The sequence below is a fragment of the Eucalyptus grandis genome, chromosome 7 (assembly GCF_016545825.1).
Source record: "Eucalyptus grandis isolate ANBG69807.140 chromosome 7, ASM1654582v1, whole genome shotgun sequence".
NCBI lineage: Eukaryota > Viridiplantae > Streptophyta > Magnoliopsida > Myrtales > Myrtaceae > Eucalyptus > Eucalyptus grandis.
This window is the reverse complement of record NC_052618.1, coordinates 20,034,876-20,048,844: the sequence shown is the minus strand read 5'-3', so window position 1 is coordinate 20,048,844 and position 13,969 is coordinate 20,034,876. Positions and strand designations below refer to the sequence as shown.

Below are 13,969 nucleotides of genomic sequence, written 5' to 3'. Positions count from 1 at the left end.
GTCGGACGACTCGTCCGACCGTACGTGGGGCAGGTGGGCCTGCCGCCGGCGAGTTGCTCCAGTCACATCGCCCGCCTACCCCGGTCATGTTGCTCTGCTCTGCTTCTTTGCTACTCTGCGCCGGCTACTCTCTTGTCCTCGGTGGCATGTGGAAGGAGGAAGAATGAGAGAAGAGGAAGGGTCGGGCTGCGGAAATGAGCTGGGTGAGTTGGGCTCAGGCCGCATGAGGTAAGAGAAACCCGAGCCCCTACGGGCGTTTGCTTTCTTTTCTTAAAAATTAATAATTAATTTTTAATTTAATACGTATTTATCCGAAACGTAGTAAAATAAAATAAAAACAAAACTTAGTATGTGCAAATAATATTAATGCCTATGTGATGTGAAAATATTTTTTTATTAAGGTCGAATTAGTCCTTTAATTTTATGCAATTTAATCATAAATGCTTAGTCAAAATTTAGGTATTGATATGATTGGTAAGAAATTATGAGGGTTAAATATTGTTCTATGTGAATTATTTGGTGTAATTGGAATTGGGAAACACAGAATGACTTGAGTATAATTATGATCTCTATTTTATCTCTCGATCTATCATGAAATCTTGTGCTTTAATCCTCATTCAAGAAGCCCAACTAATTGAATCACGTAGATATGATGTTCCATTTATTTTCTCATTCTTAAATTTTATTGCTCGATCACTTGTTTTTGGAATAATTGGTATCAAAGCCAAACTCAATTGAGTTAAAGCAAATCGATGGCAACAAAAGGAAAAAAAGAAGAAGTGAAAATTGGCAAGTTCAATAGGAATAGTTTTAATTTCTAGAAGATATATATTGAGGATCATCTATACTAGAGAAATGTTGCACTTAGCCATGTTGGAACAAAACCAGAGTCAATAAAGCAAACTAATTGGGATTTGATAAATAGACAAACATTGGGTGTGACTGACTTTAGCTTGTAACATTGTGTTTAACATTATGAAAATTGACACATTGATTCAAATACACTGAGAAGCTAGATTTGCCTAATGTCTACTAATCCATACCATTATATAAAACAAAGATGACATGTTGCCTTTAGGGGATGTCAATCATTTTTTTTCCTCTTTAAATATCTTCAATTGATCACATGGTAAAATACCTCACTAACCAATTTTTTATTTTTTTTTAATATCTGACAAATTTTAGTTTTCAATTTTGAACCTTTTATATCTTAAAACGAACTTCCTAAAAAAGTCCACCAATGCCATGTATGTGCACGTTCTTCCTCGAGATGGATCATGATGATATTGTACCAGTTTAGTATCCATTTTTGCCAGCATGTCATTTTAAGTGGTGTTCAATGCAAGATGGCCTTTTGGCTAGGAAAAGGCAATATTGATCCTTTTATCGTTAAACTTTTAGGTGAAGCAACCTTTTTTTTTTTTTTGGTCAGGTCAAGCTACCCTTGAAGACTTCGTTTATTAACCCTATAAAAAGTCAAAAAAAAGAAGAAAAAGGAACATGTGGTCCGTTGGGAAACGCGTGGCACGGTTAGGATTAGGACTCCCTCTTTTCTCAGCACGCGAGTGGAGAAGAAAAAAAGAGCGTAGCTATCTAGAAGGAGAAATGAATTAGGAATGAAGACTCAAAATTCCAGTCAACCATCGAAGAATGCCCCAATAGAGACACTTTCCTTAGCACTATTTCTTTCCCTTGAACAGGACTTCTTCTTCTTTGGTTTGGCCGTCATTTACTGCCTAGGTCTTGGTCAATTCGACTTAAATATCTTCAGCATAATCAAACCTGGTTTATATCATTTCTGTTCGTCCTCGCCATGAAGTGTTTGTTGGCTTTGTCGTGAAGAGTCCCACATCCGCGATCCAAGCTCCAAAGGTAAAGGCAATAAAATGTAGTACTTTCTTGTAGTTTCAGAATTCTCGGTTTTGTCGCATGCTCTTCTCTTTGTTCTTAATGCCATTTTGCTGGGTTGTTGCAGAATTCTGCATTTTTAATGTGCCCCCTATCACCTTACATCGCTTCATTTCTTCTTTTCCAAAGTGAACATTATCTGTTTGATAGTGTGATTGGTCAATCGAGTACCATGGCTAACTGCTAAATTGAAGTGTTAGCTGAAGGGACTGTCGGCCTAGTATTGAATCTGGAAACTCTTGAATATCGTCCATGGTTGGTTCATTGCTTCGTTAATTGACCTTGTCTACATTAATCTATTGACCTACATAGGAACAGGGTTCGGCATTACAATTGTCATTGGCCTTACCAAATAACATGAGATCATTCATCTCCATGTCACTTCTCACTGGATTCACGTCCCAAACAATTTGGGCTCTGACCACTTGTACTCATAAGGTCCCTGATCACTTGCTTTGATTTGATCCTCGACAACCTGGGTTTTGATACTTCGATCTCGGGCCGCTGGCTCTGATATGGTCCCTGGCCCTTGGACTCTGATATTTATAACTTTGCTAGCTTTCTACGATATTCTAACATGAATATCTTCCTATCTTAATTATTTATTGTATAACAACTTCGCAACTAGAGAAATCTAAGTGGCGAAGCTTCTCTTCAATAATCAAGTTGGCCAACATGCTCACTTGATGGACTTTCCAAGAAGAATCTGGAGCAGGGAGAGAGAGTGGTGGTGCTCTCTTCAACGCTCCCCCTCACCGCCCACTCTCTCTTACGATGCGGGTCTAGCAACCATGCTGCCAATATTTCTTTCAAACTCTTCCGCTCCCTTATCGGCTTCTTTTTATTTAAATTTCTTCTATCACTGTCATTCGAGGATGATGTGTTGTTTCTTCCTCCAATGATATCTCAGTCTTGACCCAGCAAATGAATCTGTCCTGCTTGCCGTGCCCAACTTCTTCTGGGGCAACAGGTGAAACAGTACGTGGAAATTCCAGTTGTTGAGCTTCTCAACACGGCTCACTTAGAGATGTCTGCCATGTGACTTGTTATAATGGTCCACACGATACCAAGTAAGCCTGATCCTCACCCAACCAACTTCACAATCCCTAACTTGTGCACTAGCGGAGCTTCGGCATACTCCACCCTTAGGCACAGTGGTCCCCGATCACGTACTCGTACAATGGTCTTATTCCACTGTCTTCGTGTACTACAATTCGTGCTGGCTGGGTTCACAATGCCTGAACTACTCATACGATGAACATTGTACTACAATCACTTGTCGCTAGATTCATGGTTCCCAACAAACTACACCCTGACCACTTGTTTTGATACGGTCCCTGGCCCCTCGCTTTGATTTGACCCTTGATAACCTGGCTTTGATACTCCAATTTTGGGCGACTAGCTCTGATATGTTCCCTAGCACTTGGTCTCTGAAAACAATTGTCGAACTTCAAAGACGTGGTGGTTCTGATACCACTTGTTGAGTTTCAAAAACGCGAATATAATAAACGTTCTCTTTATTATTTTAGAATAACACTCAACGCACAGGAGCCTTTCTACTCCGAGCAAGTTGCTCCTATTTATAACCTTGCTGGCTTTCTACAATATTCTTCTAAAATAAATATCTTCCTATCTTAATTATCTTTTGCATAACTTGGAAACTCGAGATATCTAAAAGTGGCGAAGCGTCTCTTCACCTAGTAAGTTGGTCAACTTGCCAACTTGATGAACTTTAATAGATCTGGAGACGGTAGAGACAGTAGCGATGCTCTCTTCATAGCTTCCATCACTAAGATTGTGCATTTATCTTTTGTATTTCTGTTTAATTTTTCATCAATGACTTAAACTTTCAGACTTCTGCACTGCAGGTGCTTTCTGCGATGAACAGAAGCTGGTGAAAGAACCAGACGAGCCTCTGAATCTTTAATACAATGATAGCTCATGGCTCAGTGAGAATGCATCGGATGAAAGAGGCTCTAGCACAAACAGTTTTCATCCTTTCGTTAAGCATTCCATCTGGCAATTCCGAATCCTTGACAACATTTCTTTCAATCTCCCGTCTTTTCAATTAAACGATCAGAGAATTACTTTCCAGGGCAATGCCTCCGTGCTGAACTCCATCATCCAACTCACTCTAGGTGCGCCTTCGGAGGAACCCACATATATAGTTGGCCGAGCATTATATCATCAACCGATGCACCTGTGGGATATTTCAACAGGGAATGTGGCAGATTTTGTCAGTCAGTTTACTTTCTCTATCGATTCGGTATGAAATACTCCCATGCTGATGGAATGGTTTTCTTTCTCGCTCCCAATGGATCACAGATCCCTGAACGCTCAGAGGGACGCTTTCTAGGCCTCACAGATTCAAATTTAAACTCTACCAACTCTAGTACTGCATTTGTTGCGGTAGAGTTTGACACTTTCTATGACCATTCAACAAATACATGGGATCCGCTCTGTAATCATGTCGGTATCAATGTAAACAGCCTGGCTTCTGTCAGTAAAACTTGTGTCTCGTGGATGAATGACAAGATACTCCATGGTCAACAACTACATGCTCAGGTCACATACAATTCTACAGCAATGAACTTGAGTTTTGTTTTCAAGATGATGATGACAATTATACCAGCCTTTACTATCAGCCAGTCAACCTGAGAGAGTACTTGCCAGAATGGGTGGTCTTCGGTTTCTCAGCAACGACAGGGCAGTTGGTTGAGGCTCATACAATTTTCTCATGGGAATTCAACTCTAGTCTACAAATCCTTGACGATGTAAATGGCACGACCAATGTGACTCCCGTTGACACACCAACACGAGGGAAAAAGAGTAAGTCCTGGGTGAAGGGGGCTATTTTAGGCTTAAGCTCTTTGGTGCTTATTATCCTTGTTGCAGGATTTGGCTGGTATGGTTATAAGCTAAAGAGAAATAGAAATGATCGAAGTGGAGAAGAAGAAGAAGATGCTCCAGGAATTGACGAAGGATTTGAACAGTCAAGGGGACCCAAGGAGTACTCCTATAATGTCTTGGCCGTCGCCACTAACAACTTTGCGAATACTCGGTTGCTTGGGGAAGGGGGTTTCGGAGGAGTCTATGAAGGCCACCTCGCTGATACAAATTCCCACGTCGCCATCAAGAAGATCACTCCAGAGTCCAAACGAGGTGTCAAGGAGTATGCCGCTGAAGTGAAGACAATTAGACATCTCAGGCACAAAAATTTGGTGGAGCTCATCGGCTGGAGTCATGAGAGAAACAAGTTCCTCCTTGTGTACGAGTACATGTCTAACGGTAGCTTAGACTCTCATTTGTTCAAAGATAAAATGCCGCTGCCATGGGAAAAGAGGTACAATATCGCTCAAGGCATCACCTTAGGGCTGAAATACTTGCGCGAGGATTTGAAACAATGTGTCGTGCACAGGGATATAAAGTCTAGCAATATCCTACTTGATGCACAATTTGAGGCTAAATTAGGCGATTTTGGCTTGGCTCGGATAATCGACCATGCCAAAGGGTCACAAACAACCCTATTGACTGGGACCATGGGATATTTGGCTCCTGAATGTATCTATACAGGTAAGGCAAGCAAGGAATCCGATGTCTATAGTTTTGGAGTCGTCCTCTTAGAAATAGCATGTGGAAGAAGAGCTATCGAACCCGGGGGCATCGCAAGGCCAAATTCAACTTGTGGAATGGGTTTGGGAGCTCTATGGAATCGGAAAGCTATTCAATGCGGTAGATCTAAAGTTAGGAGAAAATTTCAATGGGAGACAGATGGAGCACTTGATGATTGTAGGCCTCTGGTGTGCTCATCCAGACCCAAAGGAACGGCCTCCCATAAGCAAAGTGATAACCTTTTTGAACTTCGATGCTTCGCCACCCATTCTCCCACCAAATTTGCCCATCCTGACATATATCGTGCCTCCATCTTCGATGCTCGAACCATTGCATGTTTCGTCCAGCAGCTTCAGAAGAAGTGAACCACAGAGCACTCACAGTTACTAGCTCTTCCAATAAGTCTTCCAATTCATCTTCTTTGCTTCAGAATACAATGTAAGTTCACTGTTTATATGGGTTACGGATTGCAACTATTCGGTTCTATGATTTGTAATGTCTGCAAGTGGACCTTTGGTTTCTAGTTTCTATTTTATCCTTATCATGTGAGATATTGGAAGTAGTATTTGTTGGAAGTTTGTTTGTAAAACAAACTAAGTGTATATTTCCTTGTCCCACTATCACGCCCCGATCCTCGGTCACGCACACATCCTTCTACTTGGTCGATTTTAGAATGCGATATCCCATGACTATGTATCGCCGACCATTTTATTTATTAAGCACATGTGGAAGCAGTTATAAATCCCCAGATAATAAAAGAATGGGAAGAAAAGCAGGCTATATTTTTCATATTGAAATCTACAACCGAGCCTTGATACATGGCATTAGACAGAGCACTTCACAACTATTCACAACCTCAAAGTCTCACTCTATCTACACATATACAAAGGGTTCACGAAGAGATGGGATTTCAATCCTCATCTGGGTCATACTCAAGATCATCTTGATCCTCCTCTGACCCCTCTTCACTCAGATCATTCTCTTTCTCAACTTCACCTCAGAGTTCTCTTTCTCAGATTCCTCCTCCTTAGCTCCTCATCGGGGTCCTAAAATGTTTTCCCCAAACTGGGATGAGACTACGTCTCAGCGAGTTCTATCCCACTAAGACTCAATTAGGAAACCAATACACCACATGGTTGCCTAAGTACAGCACAAGTCGAGGGACTTACCTTGGCCTTAGATCCCACCTGCATGTGAGCACGAGATCAAATAAACACCCAAGCGATCACATCACGGATCGAAACATCGATCAAATCAACCTTGTCGATTACATGCTAACAAGACCACTCACGGTCATTTCCATTAAGTCAATCAATTCACAACATCAAATCAAAGCAATGATCAATCGACCTAGTCGATTACATGTCGACCTGACCATTTCTCAGTCATTCAAGCTATTGCTATTCAGTCATAACTGATAGAACCAATCACCGAGCCACGTGCATTCTCCAAGGTGACACACTTCGTCACCGAGCCACGTGCATTCTCCGAGACGACATATCTAATCATCAAGCCCCGTGCATTCTCCGAGATGATGTACTATTCATCGAGCCACGTGCATTCTCCGAGGCGATATACCAAATCACCGAGCCACGTGCATTCTCCGAGATGATATACTATTCACCGAGCCACGTGCCTTTCATGATGATTCATCCCAAATGACGTTCTTGGTCATCGAGCCAACATACCTCTCACATTTTCTCTTTCATTTCCACAATTTCTACTGAAATTGGTAGTCTACCACCATGCCTCTGCCACTGACAATCAACTTTAAATTGTCCAACGGTCAATTACTCAAATCAAATCAATTTGGGAAAAATCCCCTAAAATCCACAATTAAATCAATTTGGCACAATTCAAAGCTCAAATAAATAAATGAACTATGCCACGACAATCAGCATGAGATTTCGGTCGTCGGCCATCTCAATCTTAATTTCTGAAAAATAAATAAATAATTAATTAATTTCGAAAATTAAATAATTAATATTAAAAATTCAATTTAGCTCAAAATAAAGCCTGATTAAATAAATGGACTTCGCCACGATCATCAGCATAATATTCCGGTCACTGGCCATCCCAGTTGAATTTTTGGAAAATAATTAATTAATTAATTTAATTCCGAAAAATAATATTTAAATGCCAAAAATTCCACTTAGGCCTGGATTATCAAATTGAAGCCCGATTAGGGTCGGGAAAAATCCCGGGCTACCCTCAATAAATAGTAGACTACGTCTACTTGCTAAATGCACACTCAATTTATCTAATTCGCATCACAATTGACTAATAAACGCTAATCCATACTAATATAACCACCTAAACCTAATTAATTAAAACTAAACAACTCATAAGTGCAATTAGTCCACTAAGCAAGGATTAGTGAGATTACTCACCGGAATTGCGCGCAAAACGTATCAATCCAACGGGGACGACACGAGAAACAATCCCTCCCAAAGCACAGCTCGGGTTCGAGGCCCGGAAACAGCCCAAAGCGGCCCACGAGCCGGCTGGAAACCCACTCGGTGGGTTGTTGGTTTGGCTGCAAACAGAGAGAAAGAGAGAGGGATGGGGGCGGCAAGGGGTCGAGAAGGATGGGCGGAGCTCCGGGGTCCACACTGGCGGCCGGTCGGAGTTGGGCGACGGGCGAACGGAGGCCAAGCGAAGTTGCGGGGGCGGGTTCTTTGTGGGTGTGACATCCTGAAATTTGATCACGTTTCAATAAAGTGAAATGGGCATGTTGTCAACGTGCCTATGGTCCTTTTTCTCTCGAAATGCGATCACTCACGAGTTAACTAACCTATTGGGTGAAGCCATTAGGGGATGTATCTCATAAAATCCCTAAAAGCTACTCAATTGGTTAGATTGGACTAAAATCGCATTTGATTGATTCTAACCATGAAATTTAAATTAGTATCGGGAATCGAATATTCGAGCATGTCACAATTCATTTTTTGGATCTGTCTCATCGTCCGTCAAATTATTGACGAGTCCAAAATTTCATTAAAGAAATTATCGGAGGAATTATTGAAGACCAAAAGAAAATAAAAAGGGAAAGAGAAAAGAAAATAGAATAAGAGACGTAATATTATTTACTTTTTTTCTTTTTCTCTCTCTCTCTTCTTTTCTTTTCTCTCTCTCCTCTCTCCTCTCCCCTTTTCCTCCCCTTCGGAGAAAATATTGGGTAGGTTTTACTATCCACGTAGGCGAAATGTAAGACCATAGAGAAATCGACACGTGGCAAATTTTGGGCCCACTGTCAGCCCCCACTCTCTCCCTTAACTCCGTCTCTCTCCCCTTTACTCTCTCTCCTCCCCTCCGTTTCTGCACAACTCCTCGGCGCCCCCTCTTCTCTCTCCACTTCTCTTTTCTTTCTTTCTCGTCCGCCATGGCTCGAGCTCAAGTCCGCTCATTGCCACTTCAGGTCGAGGAGGGACAATGCGCTACTAGATGGAGACCTCATTGAGCTTCGTTTGCGGTGAGATGGCTTGAGGCCGAGCTCGAAACTCGAGCGCTAACCAAAGCTCCGAGTTTGAGGTCATGCGAGTGTTGTCCATGGTTGGCTGCGAGTGTCGTCCATGGTGGACCGGAAAAAACAATACCCAAGAACAGGCGAGGACGACCCACGTGATGAAATCGCATTAAATAAGGAAACCGGCCGACCCGACATGCCTACGTGTCCGTTTACAATACCCATTTGCTCATTTCCTCCTCCTAGTTCCGCGTCCGACCTCGCTTTGCTGAAATTCTTCAAGAAAGTTTGGGTTTTTATTTTTCATTTCATCTATCCTTGTCCGTCTACCTGTTCGGTTGTCGTCCTAGAGAACATTTGGGAGATGGGTCTAATCTTCTGGAGCAAGTCCTTGCGTTCCCCCCCCGCACAGGCTGTGACGAGAAAATATTCAGTGGTTAGTGCGCGCCACGTCATCCGCTTACCTGGTGCGCACTAACCACTCACATACCGACACCTGTCCTGAGCGGGACCCCCTCGAAAATGAGAAAAGGGCTGGTTTTAGGGCGGCTCGGCTCGGCTCGAAAGAGGATCAGTGTATTCCTCCCGCTCAAAATTTTTTCTCTCTCCTCACTTAAATGGGCGGATTCTCTCTCTCCTCTCCTCGTAAAAGAAAAAAAAACGCTCACAGCCTCTGTTTCCTTCTCCGCGCATCCCACCTCCTCCGCCTCCGTCTCCGGCTCTCGCTCCGGCTTCGGACCTCTGCCTCGGCCTGCACCTGCCCAAAAGCGTCGCTGGCCATCTGCCTCTGGCATCTCGGTCTCGTTCCCGAGCGGCATCAGGCTCCCCGCCGCTGACCGGGCGTTGTCCCTGACGCTGGCCCGCTCGGTCGCGAGGGAGATCTCGGCGAACTTGGGCGGGGTCGACGGCGCGGCGAAGAAGGAGAGGCGCGGGCTGGAGAAGGATTCCCGCCGGCCTCTGCCGCGAAGCCATCGGCCTCCGGCAAGAGGGAGGCGGCCTCGGTCTCGTTCCCGAGCGGCACCAGGCTCCCTGCCGCTGACTGGCCGTTGTTCCTGACGCTGGCCCGCTCGGTCACGAGGGAGATCTCGGCGGACCTGGGTGGGGTCGACGGCACGGAGAAGAAGGAGAGGCGCGGGCTGGAGAAGGATTGCCGCTTGCTGTGGAGGAGGTACGTGAACCGACTGTACCAGCACCGGGAGCTAGGGCTTTTCCTGGACGTGAGCCGGATCGGCTTCACGGACGAGTTCATGGAGGAGATGGAGCCCCAGTTCCAGGCCGTGTTCAAGGAGATGGAGGAGCTGGAGAAGGGTGCGATGGCGAACCCGGACGAGGGCCCATGGTCGGGCACCACTGGTTGAGGAAGTCGGACCTCGCGCCAACTGGATCCTGAAGGTGCAGATTGAGAGCACGCTCGACGCCGTCTGTAATTTCGCTGCCGACGTGGTCAGCGGTAAGGTCAGTTCTGGAATTCCGTTCGTTGTTGCTCTCCGTGTGGTAAGAGAGGATGTAGTTCCTTGTGTTTTTTTTTTTTTTTTTTTATCGTTTTGCTATCATAGTTGCCTGTGTCAGATTTCTGGTAAATGTGAACATTGTCTTAGTCGCTCCAGAAAGTGTGAGCTGAGGAATCAACAATAATCTTCCCTTAGTCGCTTAAGATTTCTGGTAAATGTGGTCTGACAGGCAAAATAATCCATGGAACTTAGTCAGATTCTCACATTGTTTCCCATCTTGAACAGCTCCTCCAGATAGTTTTTTTCAAATAAGAGATCTGTATTTTTTGATGCAAAGGTAACACATGTTAAGAAATCAACAATAATCTTCCCTGGCCTGGAACAGATATTGCACATGGAATGTGATATCTTAGAATTCTTTTGAAAACACATGTTCTTTATATCACTTTTTCTAGTTTCTGTAGTTTGAATGGGTTCCCAAGTCTATTCTGCAATTTGCTATATATTCTGAGCAATTTTTTGCCGGTATATTCTTAGGATTGGGGAGTTCGTTGCCATGGTTCTTGTTCTCTGGTCGCCTGTTGTTGTTCCTCTATTTCCAACACTTGTGCAGAGCTGGATGTCGCATAGCTCCTCCGGAATTGCTGATTTTGCTTGCATTTTTGGCCTTTACATTGCTCTTACGATACTTGTTATGTTATGGGGCAAGCGGATCGGTGGGTATGAATATCCCCTTAAGCAATATGGGCTGGATTTGATGTCAATGCAGAAGGTATGGATTCAATCAAGTTCATATGTTTGACAAACATAGACCAGATGTTAGGCAGGTGCATTAACTGTGTATTGCATGTCACATGTCTTTGTCCCACACTTGCATCTCGATTTCCCTATTGGTATATGCATACACTCAACTTATTATTAGCACTGTCATTTTTAGATTCAGTGATGACCCTGCGTTAGAGAAGAAAGTACTACCACAATATGATGATCCGGCTCAAGATGAGGTTAGTTTTTTTTCTCTTTTCTGATTACAAGTGTCATATCTAGCTATTGCGTTCCCACTTCTTTTGATGGTTTCAGGAGTAACTCTTGACTCAAGTGGATGTTTGACCTATGAAGCTGAAAGGAAATTGGAAGAGGTAACTAGTTTTTATGCATATTGTGGTTCAGCATTAGTTAGAATAGGAATGGGGTCTGCTTGGTCGTTCTAAAAAAGTTTCATGTACTTCATATACAGCTAAGAAGGAGGCTACAGGGTGCTTCTTCAAATAGTCATTGTAAAGATCTCACCTCATCTGCCAAGACCTCGTCCAATTAATACACTCAATAAGAATTGCTTCGATTCAGAAAGCCCAAGAAAAAGAAATCCTTACGGAAGAAAGAGAAGTTGGACTTAGATGCCCTTGAAGTGGAAGCAGTTTCAGCACGGTTGGGTGTTGGAGATCTTGGATCACGTAAGGATGGGAGGAGGCAGGCTAGCAGAGAGGAACAAGAGAAAATTGAGGCTGGGATGAGAAAGAATGCCTACCAATTGGCCTATGCTAAAGCAGAGGAGGCATCTAGGTTACTGCGGGTGGAGCAAACTCTTCCTGTTAAGACGGAGAATGACGAAAACATGGTCGTTGCTGATGACGATGAAGATCTTTATAAATCTTTAGAGAGAGCCAGGAAATTGGCTCTAAAGAAGCAAGAAGAGGAGGGGGCTTCTGGTCCTAAAGAGATAGCTCTTCATGCCAGTAGTATTCCCAGTGCACACAATGCAGAAAATCAGAGTGTTGTGATTGGAGAATCACAGGAAAGCAGGGTTGTCATGACAGAAATAGAAGGTTTTGTTTCAGGCCTCGAGGTTGATGAAGGTATACATTCGATTAATTCTGTGTTGGCCTGGACAATTTGCGATCACATTTTCTTTCTGAACCGTGGAACCCTTATTTTGTTCTCCAGATTTTTCAAATTACTGCCTTTTGCTAATTTGGGTAGCATTGCTGCTTATTGGGTCAAAACTAGTTTAAGTTGGCTGTTTAGTTTAGAATCCTGGTATTGTTTGGATGGTCAATGAGCAACATTTCTTGTTCTTTCACTGTATGCATACTGAAAGATTGTTTGTAAGTGACTTATTTTAGAGTTTGCCTTCTGTGTATGTGCGAACAAGCAGTGCACTTGATGCGCCTCATTGAACAACATCCTGGACCACTTGCAAACAAGTGAACTTTTCACATACAACTTGCAGTTTGTTGCTCATGCAGTCACAGTAGCTTGTTTATTTGGGATGCATTTTAACTTCCAAACTAAATTCCTAATCGCTGGTCGAGGGGATTGCTGTCTTGAAGAGCAGTGGACTTATTCAACTGTATTGGCCATATTGGAGTTGCTTAGTTTTAAAACCACGGTTACTTTTCAGGATATATGCTGGCTAAGAATGATGTTGGTTCTACTGAGAAAGGGAGAGGGACATGCATATTGGGCTTGCATTGCAATTTTGAGATTTCATTCATGTAATTGAAGTTACTTCCTCTTCAAATCGGTGTTATATCCACCAATTGCTTGATATGGTCTTTGGTGTCTGAAAGAATATGTGATGTTATTTTCTTATCAAGTGAGTTACTGAAATTGTGCCATTACCCCTCGTTCCAGTTTCTCATAAACCTGACACAGAAGATGTCTTCATGGATGAAGACGAAGCAGATAATGAAGTATAAGATGAGCCTGGACGCTGGACAGAATTTAAAGAATTTGGTAATGATGAAGGTCCTGTTAATGAGGGTGAGGAGGAAGTTGTTCTGGATGAGACAATTCATGAAGCTGCAGTGGGGTTAGGGCTGTCGGGTGCCCTAAAGCTGCTCAAGGAATGGGGAACACTTAAAGAAACTGTTGAGTGGGGTGGTAGAAACATGGATAAGTAGAAAAGCAAGCTCGTAGGCACTGTGCTCTGCTCAGTATTTGGAGTTCTTGCAGTTTGTCAGATGCCAAGAGGTAAGTGACGAGGGACTGCAGCATGTTATCCACTTTCCTTCTTTGCGGACCTTGCGATTGGTAAAGTGCCTAGGAGTCACCGATGATGGCCTGAAGCCACTTGTGGGATCACAAAAGTTAGAGTTGCTTGTGGTGGAAGATTGTCCTCAGATTTCAGAAAGGGGCCTTCAAGGTGCTGCAGAATCTGTTTCTTTCAGGCAAGACTTGTCATGGATGTATTGAAGCCATAAGGGCACCCATTCCATCCTTGTGTCTATTGGATTTAGTAAAAATATGTTTTCTTGTAGTTGTTCAATAGATTTTTATATGATTCAAAAAATCGTGCTGTTTGTGGTTAGAGGAAAAACAATTGTGCTGTCATCAGTTGCTGGACTGGTGTTGTATGTCCATGCCAAGGCATATATGCCTTGCCTTCTTTTTCGTTGCTTAAGCAAAGCCCCTGTTGATGATGTACAGTATGTTAATTCATTATTAGGCTGTGTGAGTTTTTCTTGGCCTCCAAGTCTTCATTCATCGTCATTAGATGCCATGACAAGGCTCAAGTCATATGGGCAAATTC

General features: G+C 43.2%; 1 protein-coding gene and 1 long non-coding RNA gene across 4 annotated transcripts; both read left to right on the top strand.

The window, feature by feature from the left end:
* Positions 1-4,176: 4,176 nt before the first annotated feature.
* LOC104455169 (L-type lectin-domain containing receptor kinase IX.1) lies at positions 4,177-6,137 on the top strand. Its single transcript, XM_039317592.1, is given in 3 exon segments — positions 4,177-4,369; positions 4,474-5,558; positions 5,560-6,137. Coding segments are annotated over 3 exon segments (1,629 nt in total). The 3' UTR covers positions 5,911-6,137.
* Positions 6,138-9,501: 3,364 nt separating this feature from the next.
* Positions 9,502-13,862, top strand: LOC120296337. 3 transcript variants are annotated; one of them, XR_005553285.1, is made up of 6 exons: positions 9,502-10,436; positions 11,147-11,209; positions 11,375-11,441; positions 11,518-11,576; positions 11,675-12,293; positions 13,072-13,862. It is a non-coding gene; the product is annotated as an uncharacterized LOC120296337 (long non-coding RNA). The 3 variants fall into 3 exon arrangements; XR_005553284.1 differs by having other exon boundaries at positions 10,975-11,209; XR_005553283.1 differs by having other exon boundaries at positions 9,502-10,441; positions 10,975-11,209.
* The last annotated feature ends 107 nt before the right edge of the window (positions 13,863-13,969 follow it).